The sequence below is a fragment of the Pseudopipra pipra genome, chromosome 18 (assembly GCF_036250125.1).
Source record: "Pseudopipra pipra isolate bDixPip1 chromosome 18, bDixPip1.hap1, whole genome shotgun sequence".
NCBI lineage: Eukaryota > Metazoa > Chordata > Aves > Passeriformes > Pipridae > Pseudopipra > Pseudopipra pipra.
The window spans coordinates 1,860,868-1,872,737 of NC_087566.1; the positions used below are offsets into that span (position 1 = coordinate 1,860,868).

The following is an 11,870-nucleotide window of genomic DNA, read 5'->3' on the forward strand; positions in this document are numbered from 1 at the left end:
AGCTTCCTGCCAGCACTGGCCTGGCCTTGCAGGGGAAGATAAGCCCAGCCTAGTGGCCATGGCCCAGCAAGGCCTGACACAGCACATGGCCCATGGCCAGGGGACACAGGTCACCCCTCGGGGACAGGAGGGGCCTGGGAGTTCCAGGCTCTGCTCCCAGAGCCCCTGATGGATCCACCAAGGCCCTGCACCCCGATCTGGGGGATGCTCGGGGTGCCCCTGAGCCCCTCCTGGGGCTGGGGACGAGCACAGGGTCACCAGGAGGTGTGGCTGGTCCCTGTGGGGTGGGGGACAGTCCCTGGTGAGGATGGGCAGCACCACTGAGCCCTGCTCTGGGAGATCCCACCAAGCACTGGCACCCCTGCCAGGCATCCTGCTGGGCACTGGAGCTGTTCTGGGGCACCCCACAGGGCACTGGAGCTGCTCTGGGGCACCCCATGGGACACTGGTGCTGTTCTGGGGCACCCCACAGGGCACTGGAGCTGCTCTGGGGCACCCCATGGGACACTGGAGCTGCTCTGGGACACCCCATGGGACACTGGAGCTGCTCTGGGGCACCCCATGGGACACTGGAGCTGCTCTGGGGCACCCTACAGGGCACTGGAGCTGTTCTGGGACACCCACCAGCCTCGCTCCCAAGGGAGAGGCAGGACAGAGATCTGGGGACCTTTAGGACCCCCAAAGTCACAGCAGGATGGTCACCACCAGCAGAAACAGACCCCCCTGGTGCCCCCAACCTGCCCAGGCCCTGGAGCAGGTCCATCCCCCCCCCGGTGAGGGGTCTCAGCCATGGGGCACTTTGGGCTCCAGGGATGCCACTGGAGGGGTCCCAGACACAGCCAAGGGGTCCCCGTGGCTGCAGCGGGTGCAGGACATTGGGGACCACCCTCAGCCTGGCACTCCACTGCTCCCGACCCCCCTGGGGCCCCCAGAGCCCCCTCCCTTGGGTTTGGGGGGTCTGACCCCCCAGACAGACGAACGGACGCGGCGGGCGCAGCTCCCTCGGTCTTTACTGGCTTGGGGGGACATGCAGGGCCCGAGGGGGGGGGCCACGGGGGGCACAGCCCTGTCCCACCCTGGGGACATCATCCCAGCAGTGCTGGGGCCGGAGGGGACACAGTGACCCCCTCCTGACCTTAAATCTGGGTTGTGGTGACAAGCTGCACGTCCCCAAGTCATCTCAGGGGTGGAGGGAAGAGGAGGGAGAGAAGAGAGGCAGGAGATGACCAAGAAGATGAAAAAACAAAAAAAGTGACCAAGAAGGTGATGATGACAAGGGGACAAGAAGGCCAAGAAGAGAAGAAGACAAGAGGAGGACAAGGTCAAGAAGAGAAGGTGATGATGAGAAGGACACAAAGGCCACGGAGGAGAAGACGAGTAGGGAGAAGGCGACCAAAAGAAGAGTAGAAATATGAGAGAACATGAGAAGATGAGGAGGAGGATGACAAGAATAGCACGAGGAGGAGGAGAAAACAAGATGAGAAGAATGAGAAGAGATGAAGAGTCCCAGCTGAGCAGGGCCAGGGGCTCTCCAGCCCCATTCCCAGGTGCCAGTTCTGCTCTGGCCACCTCCACCATGACCACACCACCACCTCCATGGAGCTGCTCCCCGGGGGCTGGGGGCACACCCGGGGCCCTCTGGGCCTGCCTGGGGCTGGGGGCTCCTCGCAGGGCCCACCCCCCTGCCAACAGTCACCGGGTGAAGGTGTCCTGCCCGCCCCGGGCCACGTCCATCACGTCTCCGCACGGGTGCCACCTCCCGTGGCCGATCCGGGATGTCCCCAGGGGTCCATGGCCACCTCTCACGGCCACGTGTCCTCCTCCAGCCCCTCGCGCTCCCGCGGGGCCCAGGGGGGCTCCAGCAGGGAGGAGAAGACGCTCTGCAGGGCCCCCCAGGCCTTGGGGCTGCCGTTGTGGGGCCGGGGGGTCCCGACCCCGTAACCCCGCGGGGTGGGGATCCGGGACGGCGCCTTGTGGGGCTGCGTGTCCAGCCGGGGCTTGGCCCAGGGCCGCCGCGGGGGTGTGGAGACCCCCGGGGCGAGGGGGGTCTCCTCCATCTCCAGCAGCTCGTCCTCCCCGGGCGCCCAGTCGGTGTCGGAGCCGGGATTGCCGGGAGTCTCCCGGTTGTCCCAGGAGGCCGGGAAGCAGCAGCTCTCGTCGGAGGAGCTGGAGAGGGTGGAGCGGCGCCTGACGTCCCCCATGGAGGGGTTGGACGGCAGCGTCGGGGGGCACAGCCCGTCGCTGTTCCCGTTATTCCCGTTGTTGTTGTTCCCGTCGCTGTTCCCGCTCCGCCGCCCGTCCTCGGCGGGCAACCCGTGCTTGGCGAACACGTTGAGGGAGGAAGACGAGGACGACGAGGAGCAATAGGCCGAGTCGGCGGTGGCGGGGGGCGCGGGGGGGCTCTCGGTGTCCCCCAGCTGCTCCAGCAGCCGCGTGTTGGCCAGGAATTCCTCCTCCAGCCGCTGGAACAGCCGCTGCTCCTGCCCGGGCTCCAGCCAGCGCGGGGCCCGCAGCCTCCGCGCCAGCTCCTCGGGGTCCCCGGGGCCGGGCCGGGGGTCCCGCCGCCCCCCGGGAGCCCCCGCGGGTGCAGCGGGGGGCTCGGGCCGTGCCCACGAGTGCTGCCCGTCGGGGCGGCGGCGGATGAGCAGCAGCGGAGCGGGGCCGCGCCCGGGGCTGCGGGAGGCGCGGGGGGACCCGCGGGGGGACGCGGCGGCGGCGCGGGGGGCGCGGGGGGACCCCGGCGCGGGGTCCGGGGGGGGGTCCCGGCGGGCGGGGGGGCGGCGGGACCCGCTCTGCGCGGAGGCGGCCGAGGAGTCGCTGTCGCCCGAGCAGCGGCGGGAGCGCGCGGGGGCGCGCGGCCTGGGGGGGGGGCGGTGAGCACCCGGCTGTGCCCACCCCCCCCTCAGGGTACCACCCCCCATTGAACCCCTCCGCTCATTGCAGCCCCCCAAACTACCGCCCCATGGGACCCCTCCCCCCCTACACCCCTCTCCGTGGAACCCCACCAGTGAAACCCCCACTGAATCCCCCCATTGCAACCCCCCACTGACCCCCCCCATTGCATCCCACCCATTGAAACCCCCATTGTACCCCCCCACTGAACTCCCCATTGCACCCTACCCATTGAAACCCCCATTGCAACCCCCCACTGAACCCCCCCCTTGCATCCCACCCACTGAAACCCCCACTGCACCCCTCCCTATTGAACCCCTCTCCATTCTCCCCCATGGCACCCCACATTCCCTCCCTTGATCCCATTTCCCTCCCTGTTGCCCCCCTCCACTGATCCCCCACTTAACCCCACACTGCACCCCCATTCTCCCCCCTTCGCTCCCCATCCCCCCTCCCTGCACCCCAGATTCCCTTCACTGAACCCCATTTCCCTTCCCTTGCCCCCCCACTGTATCCCTCCATTAACCCACCCTTTGAAACTCCCCCATTCTCCTCCTTCACCCCCATTTCCCCTCACTGCACCCCCATTGCACCCCAAATTCCCTCCATTGCACCCCATTACCCTCCATTGCCTCCCCCACTGCCCCCCATTGAACCCCACACTGCACTCCCCTATTCCCTCTCATTGCACCCCCACCACACCCCACTTTCCCTCCATTGCACCCCATCATGTCCCTATTGCCCCCCTTTATTAAGCTCCCCCATTTCCCCCTTCATCCCCATTCACTGCACCCCCACTGCCCCCTACATTCCTTCCCTTGCACCCCATTTCCCTCCCCTTTGCCCCCCATTGCCCCTTTCCATTGGATCCCACACTGAACCCTCCAACTGCACCCTCGTTCTCCCCACATCACCCCCCATTCCCCCTCACTGCACCCCCACCACACCCCACTTTCCCTCCATTTAACCCCATGGCCCCCCCACTGCACCTCCATTAACCCCAAATTCCCGCCCATTCCCCCCTCATTTCACTCCCCACTGAGCCCCATTATCCCCATTCCACCCTCAGTCCCTCTCATTCCCCTCCCTGCCCTCCCAATGACTCCCCTGTTCCTCTCCCCCACTGCACCCCCCACTGCCCCCCATTACCCCCAGTACCTCCCATTCCCCCCCTGCACCCCCAGTGACCCCTCACTGCACCCTCATTCCTCCTCCATTGCCCCCATTAATCCCTCATTGCCCCCATTAACCTCCCATTCCCCCCTCACTGCTCCCCTCCAACTGCCCCCATTAACCCCCCTACTGTCCCCATTCTGCCCTCACTGCAGCCCCCACTGAGCCCCCACTGCCCCCCAGTGATTCCCCCATTTCCCCCTCATGCCATCCCTCCACTGCCCCCCAGTACCTCCCACTGCCCCCAATGATTCCATCTCCCCTTCACTGCACCCCCCATCGCCCCCAGTATCTCCCACCGCCCCCCCATTCCACCCCCAGTATCTCCCACTGCCCCCCAATGACTCCCCCATTCCATCCTCACTGCACCCCTCCACTGTCCTCCCCCACTGCCCCCCACCCTCCCTAACTGCACCCAAATTCCCCCCACTGCACCTCTCCATTGCCCCCCAATGATTTCCCCATTAACCCCTTCCATTGCCCCCCATTCCCCCTCACTGCACCCCCACACTGAGCCCCCACTACCCCCCAATTCCACCCCCAGTACCTCCCACTGCCCCCCAACGATTCCCCTATTCCCCCCCCATTAATCCCCCATTAACCCCCATTCCCCCCCCGAGCCCCCAAGCCCCCCCACTGTCCCCGCTCCCCCCCGGGGCTGTTTTGGGGTCCCGGGGGTGCCGTACCTGGCCGTGGGGGTCCCGCGGGGCTCCGCGGGGCTGCGGGAGGGGCTGTTGGAGCCGGACGGGGGGGCCGCCCCCCCCCGGGGGGGCAAACACTCCTGCCTGGGCGGCCTCGGGGGGTCCCCGGCCCCCCTGGGCTGGTGGCCCCGCTCGGTCCTGCCGTGGCCACTGTCCCCCCCGGCGGGGGGGGGGCCCGGCGGGGCGGGGGCGCCGGGGGGTGCTGGGGCTGGAGGCGCGGGACGAGGGGGGGCCGGGGGCTGCTTTTTGGGGGGACACGCCCAGGGGGCGCGGCTGGGGCAGGCGGTGAGCTGGAACCGAGAGGGGGGAGCTCAGGGGGGGCCCTCGGCACCTCCCTCAGCACCCCCTTAAACAGCCCCCCCTCGGCACCCCCTTCAACAATCCCCCCTCAGCACCCCCTTCAACAACCCCCCCTCAGCACCCCCTTCAACAACCCCCCTCGGCACCCCCTTCAACAACCCCCCTCGGCACCCCCATCCCAGCACCGCCCCCCTCACACCCAGCTGTATCCCAGGATGTGGGTGAATTAATTTGGGAACCCCCCCCCCCACCTGTCTCACCCCCTTTTTCCCCTTCAGCGGGATCAGCTCCCTGAGGAGCTCAGCCCCAGGGAATGGAGACCCAACCACAGGGAACCAGGGAATGGGGCCCCATGGAATGAAGCCCCATGGAGAGCCAGGGAATGGGGCTCTATGGAATGAAGCCCCATGGAGAGCCAGGGAATGGGGCTCTATGGACAGCCAGGGAATCAAGGAATCAAGGAATAGGGCCCATCAGGGAACAAGGGAATGGAGCCCCATGGAAGGGAGCCCCACAGAGAGCCAGGGAATGGGACCCAAGGAGAACCAGGGAATGGAGCCCCAAGGAGAGCCCCACAGAGAAGTAGGGAATAGAGCCCCAGGGAGATCCAAGGAATGGGGCCACAAAGAGAGCCAAGGAATGGAGCCCCATGGAGAACTAGGGAACGGGGCCCCATGGAGAATCAGGGAATGGAGACCCATGGAACAGAACTCCATGGAGGAGTAGGGAACAAACCCCCATGGAAAGCCAGGGAACAGACCCCGAAGAGAACCAGGGAATGGGGTCTCAAGGAGAACCTGGGAATGGGGTCCCAAGGAGAACCAGGACTGTCAGACAGTGCCAAGGTGGGGGGCACAGGGTGGGGGTGTGGGGGTCCCGGGGGCACTCACAGAGGGCAGCACAGCGACACGGGTCGTGCTTGTCCAGGTAATGTTCCAGTGTGTCCCAGCCGCCACCAACGCGCACCATGACGTGGCTCCTCAGCACCTGGGGGCGGCCCCACTGTCACCCTGCCCGTCCCCCCTCCTCGGGGGGCCCGCAGAGCCACCACCAGCCCCCCCCAGGACCTCGAGGTGGGCAGGAAATCCAGCTCGGGGTCCCTCGGGATGGGAGGAGGAGCGGGGGGGGGTCCCGGCGTTCGGGGGGCAATGGGGTGGGGGACGCGGGGGCTCTTACTCGGACGAAGATGAGCGTGTTGGAGTCTCCCACTTTGTACTTCCCCTCGGACACCTTGACCATGGGGAATTGCGAGGGGCAGGAGCAGCAGCCCAGGATCTCCCGCACCTGCGGGCACGGAGGGGAGGGGTCGGTGCGGCGCGGACCCCCCGCTATAGGGCGGTCGCACTATAGGGCCGACCCCCCAGACCGTGGTGGACCCCCCATCAGCTATAGGGCGGTCTCACTATAGGGCCGGCCCCCGGATCGGGGTGGACCCCCCCCAGCTATAGGGCGGCCCCACTATAGGGCCGGCCCCCCAGACCGTGGTGGACCCCCCCCAGCTATAGGGTCGGCCCCCCGGCTCGGGGTGGACCTCCCCCCCCCGCTATAGGGCGGTCCCATTATAGGGCCGGCCCCCCGGCCCGGCACGCGGAGGGGCTCCGTGGACCCCACGGGGGGCCGGCTGTGCCCCCCCGGGATGGCAGCTCCCTCCTCCCACCCCTGGGAAGCACCTGGGTGGGCTCTGGGAGGAGGGGGGTGGGAGCAGCTCCAAGTGTTGGGGGGCACCCACAGCACCCGTGGGGGGCTTCCCACGGCCGGCTGAGAACGGGCACAACTCCCTTCACGTGGGGACAACCCCCCTCCCCGACCCCACTAATCCCCAAACCGCGGCGCGGGACCCACACCCACAGCAGAAATGGGGTAAATCCCGGGTTTTTTTTTCCCTAAAGCTGAACGCCTGGCAGGGGTGCGAGGGGCGCGGGGGGCCGGGCAGGGCACCCCATGGCCGGGCAGTGCCCGGTGCCAGCTGCCGGCCCGATCTGCCGGGCTGACGTCAGGGATTAGGCCGGGAGAGCCACGGGGGGACGCGGGGACATGGCCACGTCCTGCCCCGGCCCGGGGGGCGCGGCGGTGCCCCACCCCCGAATTTGGGGGTGTTTTAATAACTCCTCCGGTTTTTAGGGGTTTTTTTCGGGGGGTGGGAGGCGTTTCTTGCCGTTGTGCCCGTCACGGGGGGCACTCCCGGGGGCACTCCCAGGATGCGAGCTCCGGTTCCCACAGGGGGACAAGGACAGCCCCGAACCGGGGACACGGAGCAGGGGGGGGCAGTGAGGGGGGGTCCTGACCCTGCTGCCACCCCGGGGGGGGCACCTGGGCACTGGTGGGGCCGGATCCTGCTCCCTGAGGCTCCTCCCCGGCTCCAGCACTGCCCATAAAAGCCGATGGCGAGGAATTACGCAGCCCGGAAAAATGCAGCCGGGGTTGGCACCGCCCGGCCAGGGGGGCTTGGGGGGGCAACAGCGAGGGGGGGCAACAGCGAGGGGGGGGAACAGCGAGGGGGGAGCCCCCCCTCGGCAGCGGCACTGGGAGGAGGGAGGGGGTGCAAGATGCTCTTTAATGAGGGACTTAATGAGGAATCGGGGTTTCAATTAAAAAACGGCTTTGGGCTTAGGGAGTCAGGGCAGGGCAGAGCCCCCCTGTGTCCCCCCCAGCCCCGGATTAATCTGCTGTCCCGGATCCTGCACCCAGCCCAGCTTTAATCCCTCCTGAGCTCCCGGCCCCTGGAGGGGGGTGGTCCCTGCACCCCCCTTTGTGACACCCCAAATTGTCCCCCCACGTCCCCATTTCCATCCCCGGGGACACCGGCCCCAAGGCAGGGGAGGAGGAGGAGGAGCAGGTGCTGGGTCCCCCCACCGTGGGAGGAGGAGGTGGCAGAGGCACAGGTGGCACCAGTGTCCCCACTGGGATTTTGGCAATGGTCACCAAAATAACCCCTCCTGGAGTCAGGGGGCTCCATGGGAGCCTGGGGGGGGTGGAGAGGGGCTCCCATGGCCACGGAGAGCTGGGATGGGTGGGTGGAGGACACCCTGTGGACCACAGAGCACTCTGTTGGGTGGACAGGAAGGACCTCCCACGGACCACAGAGATGGGAGGGACCTCCTGGAGATCACAGAGATGGGTGGGACCTCCCGTGGGCCACAGAGAATCCTGTTGGGTGGACAGAGAGGATCCCCTGGGGGTCATGGAGACATGGATCATCTATCTCATGGATCACAGAGACAGATGAGACCTCCCATGGACCACAGAGAACCCTGCTGGGTGGACAGAGAGGACTTCTCATGGACCACAGAGACAGACAGAGGACCTTCTGGGGGCCATAGAGATGGGGGGGACTTCCCACGGACCACAGAGCACCCCGTTGGGTGGGCAGAGAAGACCTCCCAGAGACCACAGAGCACCCACTGGGTGGGCAGACAGGACCTCCCATGGAACACAGAGACACGAGAGGACCTCCTGGGGGCCACGGAGACATGTGGGACCTCTCATGGACCACAGGGATGGATGGGACATCCCACGGACCACAGAGAGGACCTCCTGAGGGCCACAGAGAAGGGTGGGACCTCCCACGGACCACAGAGCACCCGTTGGGTGGGCAGACAGGACCTCCCATGGACCACAGAGACAGAGGACCATAGAGACTGGTGGGACCTCCCACGGACCACAGAGACAGACGGGAGCTCCCCCGGAGCACAGAGCGCCCGTTGGGTGGGCAGAGGGGCCCCGGCGGTGCCCGGAGCTGGGTGGCCGGCGAGGCCCTCACCCAGGCACAGGGCTCCCAGGGGAGCGCGTGTCTCACCAGCTCGTCCAGGTTCTTGAGGTCGCAGAGGGTGATGGGCCGGGCCCGGCCGGGGAAGGCGCCCGCCTGGAGGTCCCGGCTCTCCCGGCGCGTGCCCAGCGCGCCGTCGCCCATTTGGTCCCTCATCTCCTCCTCGATCTCCTCCTCCATCTGGATCAGCATGGGCGCCAGCATCCCGAACTTGGAGCCCCTCCTGGCCACCTCCAGCAGGCAGAGGACAAAGTTCTTCTCGTTCTTCTTCAGCACCAAGTCGTTGGTCTCGAACATGAGTACGTCCTGGATGCCCAGGTCCTGCCGGCACCACTGGATGAAGTTGGAGACGTTATCCCTGGCGATGAAGGAGCCGGGCACCACGTTCTTGGCCTGGAAGACCACCTCGTTCTGGGGCACCCGCATGCGGGCGGCCGCCTCCGGGTGCCGCTCCTGGAAGTCCAGGGCGGTGCGGTTGACGTTGTTGGCGTGGCGGCAGAGGTGACAGCCCGTCTCCAGGCTCTCCAGGAAGGTGTCCACCTGGATGTCCAGGTCGTAGAGGGTGTTGAACCACTCGGCCAGGTCCTCCTTCATGGCCTCCAGGTACTCCTCGCTGGAGCGGAACGGGCGGATGCTCTTGGAGGCAGCCGACTGGATGTGGCTGGAGTTGGCCATGGTGAGCTGCCTGCGGGGGGGCAGCGGGGCTGTCACGGGCAGGTGACACCCCTCAGCCCCCCCAAAAACACCCCCCACCCTGGTGCCTCCCGGAGCAGAGTTTGGCCACCTCAGTGCCCCCTCCGTGCCTCAGTTTCCCCCCCTGTGGGCAGGAAGGGTCACCGGTGTCACCACCCTGTCCAGGACCTGCCTGAACCCTGCCAGGACCCCCACCCCATGTCCCCCCATTCATTCCACGTCCCCCCACCCCGTGTCCCTCCACCCTGTGTGTCCCACTGACCCATGTCCCTGTGTCCCCATGCCGTGTCCCCTCCACCTCCCCAGGGTTCAGAAGCCCCTTGTCACACACGTGTCCCCCCCACTGTGGGGCTGTGGCACAGAGAGAACCCCCCTGCCCTCCAAAATCTGCCCAGTCATGGTGGGTGCCCCCACCCTGGGAGCAGGTGACACCGCCAGGGATGGCAGTGCCAGGGGCAGGGAGACCCCCCCAACCCCGGCAGGGGTCCAACCTTGAGTGGGTGCCCCGAGGTGGGGTGGGGGCATTGGACCCCATCCATGGGGAGGGGGCTGCCCCTGGAGGAGCCCCCCCAGCCCTCCCCGACCCGGGGGGAGATACAAGAGCTGGTGACTCCTCTGCAGGGGTGTCACCCCCTCCCGGGGAACACCAGTGACCTCCACTGCCACCCCCCTCGCCCCCAGACCCACACTCGGGGGGCTGTCATTCCCTGGGGGTGTCTCTGCTGCTGGAGGGCTTTCTTTGTTTTGGGGGGGGTGTCCCTGTTGGGGTGTGGTCCCTTTCCCTCGGGGCGGGGGGGAATGTCCCTGTTGGGAGGGGTCCCGTGCCCTCGGAGGGAGGGGGAAGGGGGAAGGGGGTGTCTCCTTCCCTTCCCTGGGCGGGGGTGTCCCTATTGCGGGGTGGTCCTTTTCCCTGGGGGGTGGGGTCTCTGTTGGGAAGGGTCCCTATCGGAGGGGGGGTGTCCCTGCTGGGGGGGTGGGTGTCTATACCTGGGGAGTCCCCCTTTCCTATGGTGGGGGGTGGTGTCCCTATTGGGGAGGGTCCCCTACCTTCGGAGAGGGGGTGTCGCTGTTTGGGGGGTGTATTATCTCCACTGGGGGGGTGGTGTCCCTATTGGGAAGGGTCCCGTACCCCGGGAGGGGGGGGTGTCCCTGCTGGGGGGGGTGTCTATACCCGGGGGGTGTCTGTACCCGAAGGGTCCCCCTTTCCCATGGGGGGGTGGCGTCACTATTGGGGTCCCTGTGGGAGTGGGGGGGTCTCCGCTGGGGGGGGATATTGTCCCTGCTGGGGGGGTGGCGTCCCTATTGGGGAGGGTCCCTATGGAAGAGGGGTGTCCCCCCCCGTTGAGGGGGACAATACCCCCGGGGGGTGCCTATACCGGAGGGGCCCCCCTTCCCCATGGGGGGGTGTCTATCAGGGGGTGTCCGCTCCCGAGGTGGGGTGGGGGGTCCCCTCGTCCCCTCTCTGCGGGAGAGGGTCCCTATTGCGGGGCGATCTCCCGGCTCTGGGGGGGGGGTCCGCACCTGCAGAGGGGACATGAGGGGGGGGACAAAAGGGACACCCACGGGCCGAACCCCCCCCGGGCCGCCCTTATTCCCCCCCCGGGCCGCCCTCACTCCCCCCGGGCCGCCCTCACTCCCCCCGGGCCGCACTCACCGCCCCCCGTCACCGCCGCCGCTCCGCGCTCCGCTATGGCCGGGCCGGGCCCTGGCCCCGCTCCGGGCCGGGCCGCGGCTCCCAGCGCCGGGGGGGCCCCGCCGTGGCCCCCGCCGCCATCAGCGGCCCGGGGGGGCGGCCGGGGGGGCCCGGGGGGCGCCCAACGAGGCTCGGGCTCCGCCGCAGCCCCGAGGAGCCGCCGCCGCCGCCGCCGCGCCCCGGCCGGGAAGTTGGAGGCGGCCCAGAAAGGGCCGGGACGGGGGAGGCGGCGGCGGGCGGGGACCGGCACGGGGGGGGCACGGGCACGGGGGGGCTGGGACACGAGAGGGGAGCAGGGAAACGGGGAGGGGGCACGGGCAACCGAGGGGGGGACAGGGACACAGGGGGAGGGCACGGGCACCGAGGGGGGGACAGGGACACGGGGGGAAGGCACGGGCACCGAGGGGATGATGGACACGAGGGGGCACGGGCGTGGAGCTGGCACGGGCATGGAGAGGGGGGCACGGGCACCGGGGGGGCACGGACATGGAGGGGGCGGCACAGACATGGAGATGGAGGGGGCTTGGACATGGAGAGGGGCACAGGCGGGTCATGGCCACGGCGGTGACACGCGGGAGGGTGACACGGGAGGTGACACACAGCGACCACCCCACCCCCCCCTCAGGGTGTGGCTCATCCTGGAGGGGAAACT

The 11,870-nt window shown here is 68.1% G+C and overlaps 1 protein-coding gene and 1 long non-coding RNA gene across 2 annotated transcripts; both read right to left on the reverse strand.

Moving 5' to 3' along the window:
* Positions 1–993: 993 nt before the first annotated feature.
* GAS2L1 (growth arrest specific 2 like 1) lies at positions 994–11,853 on the reverse strand. Its single transcript, XM_064674647.1, has 7 exons — positions 11,160–11,853; positions 8,827–9,517; positions 6,243–6,350; positions 5,957–6,053; positions 4,942–5,056; positions 4,752–4,904; positions 994–2,859 (listed from the first exon to the last, which is right to left on the reverse strand). Exons 2-7 carry the CDS (start codon positions 9,505–9,507, stop codon positions 1,803–1,805), a joined length of 2,211 nt encoding a protein of 736 aa, XP_064530717.1. The 5' UTR covers positions 9,508–9,517; positions 11,160–11,853; the 3' UTR covers positions 994–1,802.
* LOC135423926 (uncharacterized) lies at positions 7,153–8,820 on the reverse strand. The gene is made up of 2 exons (XR_010435014.1): positions 8,612–8,820; positions 7,153–8,516 (listed from the first exon to the last, which is right to left on the reverse strand). It is a non-coding gene; the product is annotated as an uncharacterized LOC135423926 (long non-coding RNA).
* Positions 11,854–11,870: the final 17 nt, after the last annotated feature.